Source organism: Gymnogyps californianus, chromosome 9 (assembly GCF_018139145.2).
Source record: "Gymnogyps californianus isolate 813 chromosome 9, ASM1813914v2, whole genome shotgun sequence".
NCBI classification, from domain to species: domain Eukaryota; kingdom Metazoa; phylum Chordata; class Aves; order Accipitriformes; family Cathartidae; genus Gymnogyps; species Gymnogyps californianus.
The window spans coordinates 20,304,470-20,318,330 of NC_059479.1; the positions used below are offsets into that span (position 1 = coordinate 20,304,470).

The 13,861-nt window shown below is 40.7% G+C and overlaps 1 protein-coding gene across 1 annotated transcript in view; it reads right to left on the bottom strand.

Annotated features, from left to right (window-relative positions):
- COL4A6 (collagen type IV alpha 6 chain) overlaps positions 1 to 13,861 on the bottom strand; it is a 139,179-nt gene that overhangs the window by 36,392 nt on the left and 88,926 nt on the right. Inside the window, 9 exon segments of the mRNA XM_050901939.1 lie at positions 392 to 465; positions 468 to 483; positions 1,357 to 1,398; positions 1,537 to 1,572; positions 2,226 to 2,288; positions 2,713 to 2,748; positions 4,236 to 4,304; positions 6,845 to 6,961; positions 12,819 to 12,863. Of these exon segments, the coding sequence (XP_050757896.1) occupies positions 392 to 465; positions 468 to 483; positions 1,357 to 1,398; positions 1,537 to 1,572; positions 2,226 to 2,288; positions 2,713 to 2,748; positions 4,236 to 4,304; positions 6,845 to 6,961; positions 12,819 to 12,863 (498 nt within the window).

Below are 13,861 nucleotides of genomic sequence, written 5' to 3' on the forward strand. Positions count from 1 at the left end.
CTGATTATGTCAGAGTAGTGTGCATGACAGCCAAAGCAAAAGAGCTAGAGCTTTTTATTTATTTTTCTAAATGGATTTGGAGTTTTTGCTTCAGTTGACACAATTTCACAGGTCCAACACAAACAAACTACAGTTCATTTATTTTTAGGGTTAATGATGAAAACCTTTAAATAGCTTTCAGATATCTCCTTCTGAGAGGTATGCATTCTCCAGTGGTCCACAATGCTCTGAGCTAAGAATATTTTTATTCTATAGCCATCTGGCAGATTAAACTAGTACAGAAAATTATTTTGATTTGGAAATACAACAGCCCTCACTGTCCAGTAATTTCATTCAGCCTTGAATGAAGGAGCATGGGGAGGGGGAAGGTTTGTAAACTGAATTTACAGACCTTTTCTCCTTGCTTCCCTTTTGGAAATCCCATGAATTCCAGTATTCCAGTGGATGGTGGGGGACCTGGAGGCCAGGCAGCCCTACGTCACCCTGTTGGCAAAAGAGGAAGCTATTAACATAGGCAGAACATGTTTGATTTCCTATGAAAGTAGCTTGTGAATCAGAAAAAAGCCACTCTATATCCCACGTACATAATATCTGTGTGCCTGAATGCTGGCACAGGAGTTTGGTCATGGAAGTCAAAAGATCAGACTGAAAATTAAGATGAACAAAATGCATTAAATCTGTTTCAGAAGAGTTGTGGATATAAAACATGGCAAGGGGAAAAAAAAAAAAAAAAAAGGCTCAGCTTTTGAATCAACAGGAAAACATTCCAGAAAAACTTTGGGGAGAATATGAAAGAAAAGAAGACAAGAAACAATTAGAAATGTAGAATGCTGAGAACCGATTTTAACAGCAGCAGAATCAAGTCCCAAATTGAGAACTTTGAGAAGCCTCATTATGCCACTGTAAATTCTCACACAGACTGCAGGACACCCATTTAGGATAGTGAGACTATAAATTACACATTGGTTGACCCAAAGAATATTATGAAAGCCAAAAAGAATGAAGTCAGTAGAAAATTCAATACAAGAGGTGAGGGTCCAAAGAAACTGAAAGACAGAGATTCAAAAGATGTCTAAGGACCTCATGTCTCGATAACCATGAAAATACTGCGTTGAATTGAGATTTTCCCCTTCCCCCTCTTCATCCAGAAAAAGCTCTCCTCCTTTTTTTGTGTACCAACAGATAAGGAACCAGCAAGACTCTTTAGTATTTGGACTGCCAATCAGTCCAAGAGAAAAAAAGGAAAAGGAAGAGAAGAAAATGCTAGAATCTAGCCACTTTCTAGAGGATGATGCTATGATGGAACACTAGAGTATTATTTCATGCTCTTTCCATAACAGAAAAAGTTTCACCTACCTTTTCTCCTTTCTCTCCTTGAAAGCCTAATCCCATGTTACCCTAGGAGAGAAAAAAACCAATGATGAATGAATAATAAAACAACAGTAACAACAGCATCACTATCATGTAGGCCCACAGCACTGTTAAAAAAGCCAACAATCAGGTGTAGAAAAAAAGACAGGAAAGGTAGGTACTTACTTTTGGACCTGGTGGCCCAGGGGGACCCATTGGACCCTAAATGTGAACAAGATCAAGATTTTATTTCTTTTGACTTAATTAGGATGCACACAATTGGAGCAATGCTGGGATCTGCAATGGTACCTGAACTTTCATCTCTTGCCCCCAAAGCAAAAGTAACTGATACACATGATCTTCAAGTCTTGACATCTCTAACAGACAGCATAGCCCTTTGGTACTGTGGTTAATTAAGAGCAAACTTCAATTTAAAAGCAACAAACACGTAGTCCGTGTTTATCTCTGCCCAACGGAAACTCTCTTGTAGTATCTTGAAAAAGCAACTCTTTAGCATATTTCATGATGACAAAGGCTCCAAACATGCAGAGGTCAGCATATTCCCTCTAGTCCTGAGACAAGGAAGTGCTCAGAATAGTATAATGTAGTGTTTGTAGACAGCGCTCTAGGGCTTTGCCGGAGCCTTCATTCACGGTTGCTGCTCTGAACACTACTCCAGAGAGGAGTCTTCCCTCTTGTGACTGGATTAAATTATCTAAGTTCAAGTATTCTATGTTTGAAGTCGGCTGTGCTCAGTCCTTTTTAGATGTACACACACTTTTGCTCATTGTCATGACACAAATACAGACAAGGAGGGAAAACTGCCAACATTTTGAACTGTTCTATCAACAAGTGCAACAGTTGAGGTCTCTTACCTGCAAACCTGGTAATCCTATAGGGCCTGCAGAACCTATTGGACCTGGAAAACCTTTTGGGCCCTATAAGAACATAGGACAAATACAGAATGTGTAGCATTTACCCCATCAAACCCCAATCAAAAAGTGAGTCTCAGGAAACATGAAGTAATATCCCTTAATTAAGTATGGCAATTTAAATACTATAACAATTCATTTCATATTATTAGATGTATTTTGAAGTGCATTGAAGTTACAGAGTTCAACGGCAGAAAGGAGTTTGATTTGAAAAAGGAAAAATGGAATAGATAATAGCAAAAATCTGACTTCCTCTACCATAATGTGGATCCACTGATACCATTACAAAGCTGGAATTGCTCATGCTGCTGGTATCACACATGTAAATACATGTCCCACTAATTTGAAAAGTGTCCTTGAGAACCAATACAAGAAAAATTACCTACTTAATATTCTTTAAAATCATTATTCCCCAAATTAAATAACTTACAGAAATTCCATCCAATCCAGGAAGACCATTTTCTCCCTAAAAATTATAAATGCATGAGTAAAAATTACACTATGTTATTGCAACAAACTATAAGGAACATTAAGTTTTGTATAAATAGAAATATTGGCTGTTAGTTAATATTAGATCACGTGTAAATGGGAAAATATTTTTACACCTGTGCTTCCATATTTAAATTGGGTAATGGAGAGATTCCAAAACTCCGGAGGAATTACAACCATTTTAGTTATGGGTAACAAGAGAAACTAAAGTGGCACAAAAAAAATTTTGTATTAATTGTAAAAACACAGGAAAATACACTGTAAAAACTTTCATTAGAAAACCACTATAAAATATGTAAAAGCATATCATTATTTTATCAAATTATCTGTATGTCCCATAAATACTGAAGTAAACAAATAAAGATCTATTTAACTTTAACCAACTTATGAGTGTATATCATGTGGGTAGAATTTTAGAAAAGTTCTTAATTTTGACCAACAAAGTCAGTGAGGGGCCTTACAGGACAGAATAGATTTCTTAATATTTTCAATATTTAACGAAGCATGAGGCTGCTAAATATTGCTGAATTCAGTACCACAAGAGGTACTGAATCCTTTGTAGATTTATTCCAAACCTAGTACTTCTGGCAAAAATCAAAACCATGGTAAGCTGGTGAGTGTTTGTTTCAAAGGCAACAAAGAACCAAAACTTTTACTTGAGCATATTCAAGAACCTATTCACTGTTCTCAACAATAAACTGAAATTGTCTATGCCTAGTTTGTATTTTCTGTATAGGAAATAAAATGACAGACTTGAAACAGACATTGCAGGGTGAGGTCCTTATTAAACAGAGAGAGTAAAATCCTGACTTCACAGTGGCAAATGATGAAACACTATGAATGGGATATGATATTCATGTATTTAAACCGAGAATATGACTGTTTACTTACTAGTACCTCCCAGTACAAAAAACACTGGGAGGCAGCTGGGATCTCACAGTAGAAATCTTAACATGCACTTGTGAGTTTCCTGAGCTGTTATTTCAACAAAGCTGGCACATGCAAAGATGTCAGTTACAGGAAGGTTCAGAGGGTAGGTGAAGAGCCCTTCCTTTGCTACATCTGCATCTAGAAACACATACGCTACCTCATATAAGTCAGGATAACCTTACAAGAAATTCCTCACATCCATGGTTTGACACCACAAACGAATGGTGCTTCCAGAGACAAGTGAAGGACCAGCAGCTACAGTGAACAGTAACAGGATGAGCAATGTCCCAGCATCCCAGTATGGGATGAACAAGATCTCTGCAAAGACTAAGCAATTCCAAGTCCTGAGAGTATTCTGCATTGTCATTAATGAAGTTGTTATAAGGCCTTTTTCACAGCTCTGCATTCAGACATACGCAGGATACTCACGTGTAACATCATGAGCAATCTAACCTGCAGCATCAGCCCTGCAACCTGTAGGACATCAAAGTGTTTCTTGTACTGCATTTTCTCCTATGTGATGACAAGGCTTACCTTCATTCCTTTAAGACTGCCTTGAGCAAAAACAGGTTCTCCTTTAAGGCCTTTTGGGCCAGGACGACCCTGATTAAAAAAAAAAAAAAAGTAACAAATAAATTTCTGGAAAAAATACTGATTTAATTTTAAAAGAATTTATATTCAGCATAATGAACATGGCAAACTCCTGGCTCCAGTAAATTGCAAAAGTACCACTGCAGCTTTGTCAAAGAAGCTGTGGTATTATGAGAACTTAAGACTTCCTGCGGCTTTAGAAAAACAAGGTTCTGCAAACATTTTCTCTGGTATTTTCCTGTTTATATTAGATTTCCCTTTTACTTTAGGTCTTTGACAACTTTTAAGATCCTATTTGAATCTGTTTGACATGGTGTAACCCTCCTGTTCACATATATATCAATGCGATCCAGAGGGACCTTGACAGGCTTGAGAGGTGGGCCTATGCAAACCTCGTGAAGTTCAAGAAGGCCAAGTGCAAGGTCCTGCACCTGAGCTGGGGCAATCCCAAACATGGATTCAGGCTGGGCAATGAGTGGATTGAGAGCAGCCCTGCGGAGAAGGACTTGGGGGTACTGGTGGATGAAAAACTGCATATGAGCTGTCAATGTGTGCTCACGGCCCAGCAAGCCAACCACCTCCTGGGTTGCATCAAAAGAAGTGTGGCCGGCAGGACGAGGGAGGTGATTCTGCCCCTCTACTTCGCTCTGGTGAGACCCCACCTGGAGTACTGTGTTCAGCTCTGGGGCCCCCAAGGATAAGAAAGACATGGACCTGTTGGAACGGGTCTAGAGAAGGGCCACGAAGGTGATCAAGGGGCTGGAGCACCTCCCCTATGAAGACAGGCTGAGAGAGTTGGGGTTGTTTATCCTAGAGAAGAGAAGGCTCCAGGGAGACCTTATAGCGGCCTTCCAGTACTTAAAGGGGGCCTACAGGAAAGATGAGGAAGAACTCTTTATCAGGGAGTGTAGTGATAGGACAAGGGGTAATGATTTTAAACTGAAAAAGGGTAGATTTAGATTAGATATTAGGAAGAAATTCTTCACTGTGAGGGTGGTGAGGCACTGGAACAGGTTGCCCAGAGAAGTTGTGGATGCCCCCTCCCTGGAAGTGTTCAAGGCCAGGTCGGATGGGGCTTTGAGCAACCTGGTCTAGTGGAAGGTGTCCCTGCCCATGGCAGGGGGGCTGGAGCTAGATGATCTTTAAGGTCCCTTCCAACCCAAACCATTCTATGATTCTATCTCTTGTTTAACACTGTAAATCACTGAATTTTGTTTAGAATCAATGAGAGAAAAACCTGGTAGACTGCACGAATCTTCTGAAAAAGCTGCCATTATAATTCTAGCTTTACCCAATTTATTTTAATCTTGATCATCCCATCCAATTTATCTGAGGTGATTTCATTTAATTGCCAACTTAATTTGAGAGGGGTTGGCTGATCCAAGAAGCTTTCCTTGCCAAAAATGCAATCCTACATGCATTACAAAATAGAAGTTTGAGCAGCAGGTATGAGTAAATCAGTTACTTTAGAAAGCAGTATTTTAATATGATCTTATTGCTTCAGTATTTTTTAACATCATATGAATTTCAAGTCTGGACAACAGGTAAAGATGTCTTAGCACAGTTTAGAAATGCTGAAACAAATGGCATTATTTATATCTGCCAGCTGTATTGTCTTCTTCTTCTTCATGTATACGTGCAAAGGAGTTCCATTAAATGTACAATTAGTCACACGACCTGTGTGTGTAAGATCAGGCTTTGAATGTGAACAAATATTCAAATATTTGTCAAATATTTTAATATCAAGTCAAATATTTTTTGCTTACGCTTCAAAAATAACCATGTACTTTTATAAAAGACTATAATTCCCAAAAGCATCTAAGAGTGGAGTTCTTATAACTAATCCCACCCACATAAAACAGAGTGTAGAGCGTGACCCAGCTACCTTCTCTTCCTCTACAGTCAATGCAGAAAAATGGGTATCTGCAAAGACAATTCATCCTGAAAGGTAGAGGGGGAAAAGTGCTCTCGCAAGTATCACTCTCTGTAAGAGGGGAGTCCAGATGAATAGATTCGACACCTAACTTTAAGGTGTTCAATGCAGGCTAGATAAAACTCCAACCTGGTAGAAAAGTGTTTTCAAAAGTAAAACACATACCCTGAAAAGTAAATCCTATTGACATTCAATGAGACTGAAGCTTTTGGCTATCTTAAGACCTGAAGGAAGGCATCCAATATTTGATGCATAGACATGAACATGTGATAACATCCTTTCCTGAATCAGCACCCACTAACTTGAAACGTGCCAGGTGGAAGATGTTTGACACTTCATGGTTCTTAAAAACTTTATCATGGTTTCTTCTGAGTTAGCTTGAATACTGCCAGTGACAATGGTATAACTTGGTGTGGGAGCATGCTGAATTCACAGGATCTTCATTTTATCCTCAGAGTGGAATTTCAATAAGAAAATGATACTGAGCTCTAACAATGCTAATAAACTTAGGGTTATTAGGGTTCTTCCTAAGTACTTGGGAGTTACTTTTCCAACAATGGCACGAAAAGCAAATCGTGGCTTAGTGACTACAAAACACCATATTTGAGCTGGGACATACAGGCAGCCCAGGTAGGCCAGGAAACCCATCTGATCCAGAAACGCCAGGACTCCCGGTGGTACCATTGCAGCCATCGAGGCCAGGCAGACCTCTAGGTCCAGATTGCCCAGGGTGACCCTGTGTAAAGGGGAAAAAGAGAGAATGACTGACAGGATGCATTATTTTATTAGTAATACTCTCCTCAGAAAACTGATATCTTCCAAATGGCAACACAAAACAAAAGAAACGCACAACTCCCACTCAAGTTCAGCGTATGGCAGACTGCAACAGAACTAGCTTCTTCGGCCAGCATTGTTTATCCTCCCCAAAGCTTAAATCCTAGAACATTGGCTGCATTCATTTAATTACCTTTTTCTCCAAGGGATAATTTTCTGAAGTACATAACTTGTGCATGAGTAGGTCCCGAAAGGGCAATACTCATCCCACAGCAGTCTGAAATATATGGCATATAACACAGTGTAAAACAGCACGCAAGGGTGCACCTGACACCAGGAATGGAAGTTGCTCATGTGAAAACAAGGACAGAGGCAGGCTCAACAATACTGAGCATTTATAATTCCAATCTGCTTAAAGTTTCAGTGACTTCTCTTCCCCTCCAGTGTGGATTCTTTCCTTTAATAGTTCAACAGATGTTACAGCTCCAGCATCAGGCCATTCAAGCAAAACAGCTTTTCTTGTTATATTAAACTTAAAACCTTAGGCAAAGCAACTGGGAGAAAGATCTAATTAAACTAACAGCATTTAAAAGACACTATTTGTAATGGTCAATTATTAATCAAGCAGAGTAGAATATAATTGTACCTAATTCTGATTTCACACCTCTTTTGCCCTGGTATAGCTCTATTAATTTGACTGGAGTTTACTCAGTATGGTACTGGTGCAAAGGAGATCAAAGTTTCAGACTTTAGTTACTTCTTCTTCGGTGTCATATGGGTATGTGTAGGCAAAACACAGAAAGGCAGAAATGTCAGTAACACTAGCTAGGTTTCAAGCAGCTCCTTATTCTATCCTCCTTTTCATAGAAATGAGTTCTGTGGCACTCAAAGACAGTGTTTTGTGGCAGGAAGAAAAATGAAACTTATGGAGATAGTATCAGTAACTGACAGTTCTCTCCCTCCCCTCTGGACACCCTGATCTTGACTCATCCCCAAAGTAGTTTTGTTTGATCCCAAAGATTCATCCTTAAGATATGGCATTAAACAAGTTATGACTCACACTAGGAAAGTAAAAAAATAAACATGGATAAAATGAAGATAAAGCAGAACATTAACAATCCTTCATGCCTGACACTTAAAACAAAACACATTTGTGTTGCTAAAGGTCTTCCCGGTCCAAGCCAATAGCATATGCTCTGACCAAACTCAATGAGAACTTTGCAGTAATGTAAAGCCTTTTATCTAAGGATCTTAAAATGCCTTGCAAAGACGTGGGAATGCTATAATCTTCATTTTACGGATGAGAAGCTGGGGGCACACAGTAGCAGAGAGACTTTCCCAAGGATGCAGAGCAACTTAGGCCATAGTTACATAAATACTCAAGCCGATCACCGCTCTCAGCTGCTGCCAGGAGGGCCATCGCACACTCCTGCTTACTCACACCTACCTCTTCCCTGTGCTGGCATAAGCACAGGCAGAATAGGCGAGTCAGAGCAGGAAACTGATAGAGCAGAGAAATAACTGTTCTGTTTCTTAATGGGGTTAATTTTCAGCCAGATGAGTTCCTCGGTCCAGCTCATTTAGCACCTGCATTGTGATTTGTGCCAACAAAATGGAGAGAAGGGGAGAGAGCCCAGATCTGCCCTCTGTCAGTCAATAAGGTGCAAACTGAATGAATGTAAAGTGTGTCTCCACTACAGGATCAAGGCAGCTCACCCAGACAAGTATAAGTTTGAAATTAAACAAGGCCTCAGGACATGGAATGAAGTCATTCCAAAGCATTCACATCAGGCACCACTGCGTACATAGTACCAGTTGCCCTGATGATTAAAGTCTGTTTGTCAAAACACCCACATGTGGTGTGCAAGCAGGGACTTGCCAGGCCCTGGTAAAGCGACAGGAGAAGGCTGAAGCACCAATTTATTGCCACTTACGTTTGTCTCTTAGAAATTATTTCATTCCCAAAGCTAGAACAAATCAGTGGCAACCCACCCTCCTCCATCCATGCGAGATGTCACAGCCAAGAGCAGCAAGTCTCTGATGGGACAGGCTGTGACTGCAGAGGGAGGCTAGAGTGGTCAATGTCTACCAGGTCTTTCACTTTGTTTACAGCATCAACAAAACCAGAAGCTTTGTGCGACAAGTGCACATGTATCTGGTTACAACATAAGGTGACCAGCTGCAGGGTTTAGTGAAGCTGAACAGCCAACATCTGCCCCTCAGAGTTAGACAACGGGGAGCCAAGCTGCTAAGCCTTCAGTGCTGGCCAAGAGCCAGCCCATGGCAGGCAGCTGACTGGTGGCCTCACGTCTTGGCAAATGCTTTGGGGTGAGATCTCCTAACTCTTGGACCAACACAGTCTGTAAGTGGCCCAAAGGATTTTGGTATCCTCTTAATATGTGAGAAGGGCTCACAAAGAGAGGACATAAAGTATGCTGACCACAGTGATTTCTTATGTGTATTAAATAAATCTGTGGCCCCGCCACTTAATCCCATGGCATCCATGTCTGTGGTTCTGAGCCAAAGCCTGACACAGACTGACACACATGCACACACATACACATGCTGTCTCTTTTGCTTTAGGAAAAAAACACACAGGATTTCCTATTTTCTAGCTAATCTGCTATCAGAGTTCACAACGTTTTGTTTTAAGAACCTTACCTGAGGAGATACTGAGCACCCACAACTGACTTCCTTGAGAGTTGTAAAGTTCTGGCTTAAATGAACCTTTTCCCCAGGGATTTAAAATACTGATTTAAAGAGCTGTTTTGACCTGAAAAACGGTGGTTAATAGTTTCACTGCTCTCATCTCCTCTAACTCCTGTTTTGGCAGATGTGCCAATTCAGCACAAGCACCTCAAATGACTAAGGCAGAAGACTTTTACAGGCTTTACTTATACACGGCAGGGTGACTAGTTTACGGATCTGAGTTAAAACACAGGCTGGAGAGATCACTTGTGCTCTCTGTTCTCACAAAAGGAGACATTCCCTGTGAGACAGATAAGGAAACCTGAACTGTTCATCTAGGCCCTTGCTTTATCTGACTCTCGCTCCTACACTAACACTGTGATCCCAAGGGGCCTCTTTTCCAAATCAAATAGCACAAAGGCGATCCCAACAGGAGAGCTCGACAAATATTTAAAAACAGGGAAACGAATGCAATTAAGAGTGAACACAAAACTAATTGAATAAGCAGTTTCATGGATTGCTACGGCAAAGTGGCCTTTTTACAGCCATCACCAAGTGCTTGCGTTTCCTCTAGGAGGGTCACAAAATAGAGAACTTTGCCTTTCCATGTAGCTCTAGCTTTCATGGTACAGACAAGGGCTCACTTCTCATAGAAATATTTCCTTCTAGAACTCCTTGGACAGTTCATGAAAAGCTATATACATCTCCTGGCTCCAGTTCCAGCCTTTGCCAGAGGTGTCCTTGAATCCTGTCCTATAAGAAAAAATAAACTTCCCAAGTAGGGCTAAGGATTTGAGGGTTTCTTTGAGTGAGTTTCTTTGAGTTTTTTTGAGTGTGACACGAAAGGCTAGCAATAAACACACGTAGCTGCTGTATTTACCAGGTTAAAGGGATTAGTCAGGCCAGCTGCAATAACACGATTTACTTGCCACCAGCATTCCCCAAGGGAACTCCGTGGAACACCACTTCCCTTAAGGTCAATAGTGGGATTCCCCTCTGAATCACAGCCTTGCAGTCCTTTGGCCATGACTAAAATATACCTGCCCACGCTAACATACCTGCATACTACAAAGAATCTATCTTCATCTTTAGATGTTAATTCTTGTGCAGAGATAGCAATATATTTTTACTTCTCTCTTACATGTATCAGCACACACATGGTCGCTCTCCTTTGCTCTGCATTTCACACATCCATGTAAAGTGCATATGTTCGTATACATTTCACAACAAACCTAAGCTACTCCCTACCCTGAAATGCAACTGGCAAAAGTATAAATATTTTCTCAAGCAGTGGTGGTTGCTATTTTCACCCTAGAATGGAAGTATTTATCTCAACAGCTAGAATGTAAACAGTACGAACTAGTTTGGCCTTCCCCCTTTCTCTGTCCTGCAGTTGTGGCATAGAAGAGCCACAGCGGTGAGCACTTTGCTGTTCATGAGCGGCAAAATCTGCCTCTTTCCCATTCGCCCACCTGCAGAATACTGTAAAGCAGACAGAGCAGATCTGCATATGCTGGAGGCTTTGAATCCTCTCATCTACCTCCCCTACTCTCTCCTTGGAATGCCTGTCGCTGCCAACTACCTGGCAATGGCTGTTGCTGTATCTCTGCCTCCCCTCATTGTTGGGAATCCCCTTTCTCCAGAGACTCATCTGAAAAAATACCCTAAGAACAGCATGTTCCCACAGTGTGTTCAATTAAATTAAGTATTATGTGAACAGCTTGTTCTCTTCAGAGCTAGAGAGTTGGCTGGTGGGAAAAGAAAAAAATAGCAGCAAGGGAGTAGAGCAGGAGAGAAAACAGGCAAGGATGAGCAGAGGGGGAGAGAAGGACAAGGGCCAGGAAGGAACTGGAATCAAGCAAGCTCACTTACAGGGCCAACTGTGCATTTTCAGCCAATGTATCAAAACAATTCAGTTTTTGATAGGAAGTAAGAAAACACCTCTCAACTGTTGGAGCTCTTGGCCAGCTGAGGAAGTAGAGAAGAGGAGAAAGCATAAGTATAGTCTGAAGGCACAAGGATACAGAAGATGGAAAAATGTCATCAAGAAAAGAAAAAGAATTCTAATACCAGAAGGAGAAAGCAGGATGAGCTAAATAGTGTAGAGAGAGCAAGGAAATTTGGGGCAACTTCTAAAGCTGCCCCAGCTAAAACTCCCCTGAGGTAAAGTGTCTGTAAGACATCTTTGCAAAAATCACTGGGGAAAACCAAAGCAAAAGAAAGCTGGTCAAAACACTCTAGGCACATAATTTTTTGTATGGTAAAGGAAACAACTGTCACTAGAATGTTAAAGTTCTAAAGAATGAAAGAAAGAAACAAAAAAATTCCTGATGGTCAGGGAAAGTGGTTACCTACCACTATCACCTGGAAAATGCAGCAATTATCTCTTTCCTGTCTTAGGTTTCTGAAAGGCTCAGGTCTAAACCAGTACTAGCACCTAGTGGAGAAGCAAGGATTCTCTGGAGGGCCTCAGCTCTAATCACTGTTTTCATTCACATCATAGCAAAAGAGGATTGAGGGAGACCTGATAACAGTTATCACGTACAAGAAGGCTACTACAAAGTAAAAGGGAACAATCTGCTTTCTGTGTCCAGGATGAGCAAGATGAGAACTAAGAGGTTTAAACTGCAGAAAGAAAGACTGAAGTTAGGCATTAGCAGAGCTTTTCTAACAGAGAAGTTAGAGTCTCCATCATTACAGGGTTTTAAGAATTGGTTAGGAAACACATACTAAAAATGGCCTGAAGCACAGCTGATCATGCCTGTTTGACTGTCTGAGGTCCCTTTCAATTCCATAAGTCTATGATTTTACGATACGGTGTTTTCTAGACATGGTGCTGAGAGAACATGGTGCTGAAAGAAAAGCTTATCAATGATACAGTGGATCCCCATGTAACTCAGGCTCACTTCCTGATACGTGTCAACTTCCTATCATCCCATAATAGGATTCAAACCTCTTACAAAACAGCATGGGATCACCAGGTAGACTAACAAACACTGCCATTTCCCTCCAGAGAGAAGCAAGCACTTGCAAGATACACTTATGCATGTGCTAGGACAGTCTTACTGTGCTTACGTGCTTTTGGTTGTGACTAACATTCTGCTGATTTATGGTTACATATGCAAACTTACTGGGATCCCGTTGATGCCTTGAAATCCTGGAACTCCCATTGGGCCCTGAAGAAAAAGAGTACATATTGTATTTCACTTCATCAATCCGTATAGTTCAGTTACCTGTGAGATACTTTTCACTCCAATGTTTTCGGTCTTGGACTTTAGCTTTCAAAACCAAAAAGAGCAAACTATCTCACACAGATTCTCTCTGACCGCAGGGGTCAGTGAAGATAGGAACTGAGCATCTGAGCTTGACTGGACGCCAAATGAGTGTTTCAGGAATGTTTTAATCGCGCAATTTAAAGTAAAAATATAATCTCCTACTGCACATCTGGGGAAAACAAGATGCCAGGAAAATAAACAATCCAGTATAAGCTTAACTCTCAGTGTCACACTTGACCTTCCAAGAGTTTCAACAGGACTTATGGGTTTTTCTGTCTATACTTGGATAGCACCACCCAGAGATATGCAGACCACGGTATTAACTTCAGACCACCCCTGGCTGAGTTGCAAGTAACTACCACTTTGTTGGTTCTACTGCTCTGCTCTGGATAGTAGCAAAACAGACTGTGTAAGCAGAATATCCAGCCTAAACTGCTCTTGCTTTGGAAAGGTAAAGTATATTGCTTCCAAGAGGGATAAAGAGATAGAATCTTATTGCATGCTGGTATTGCATATGTATCCATTTCAATGGATAGAAACAGCAGTTCTGGAGTAAATAAGGGAATTTTTTTCCATTGGTTCATTGGTTCCAATCATTAAAGGCCAGTTCCTATCCTGGGTTTCTGTGTCTTCCAAAATCCAGGTTTAATGATTTCAGTGTTATCTGCTAGAATTATGAAAATGCTGTCACTCATATCGGCACGCAGTCCTTGTTTTGAAACCTCCATTGCCTTTCAGATGAATGCAACACCGAAGCAATGACTTTCATTGTCACCATTTTCAGTTTACTTGGTTCTTTGTCTTATGAGAAAGGGTGACTAGAACTCCAACATGTTGACTAATATTGAATGAGAAGAGGGTATAACTGCAGCATATGGAAGTACAACTGAGCTATTTTC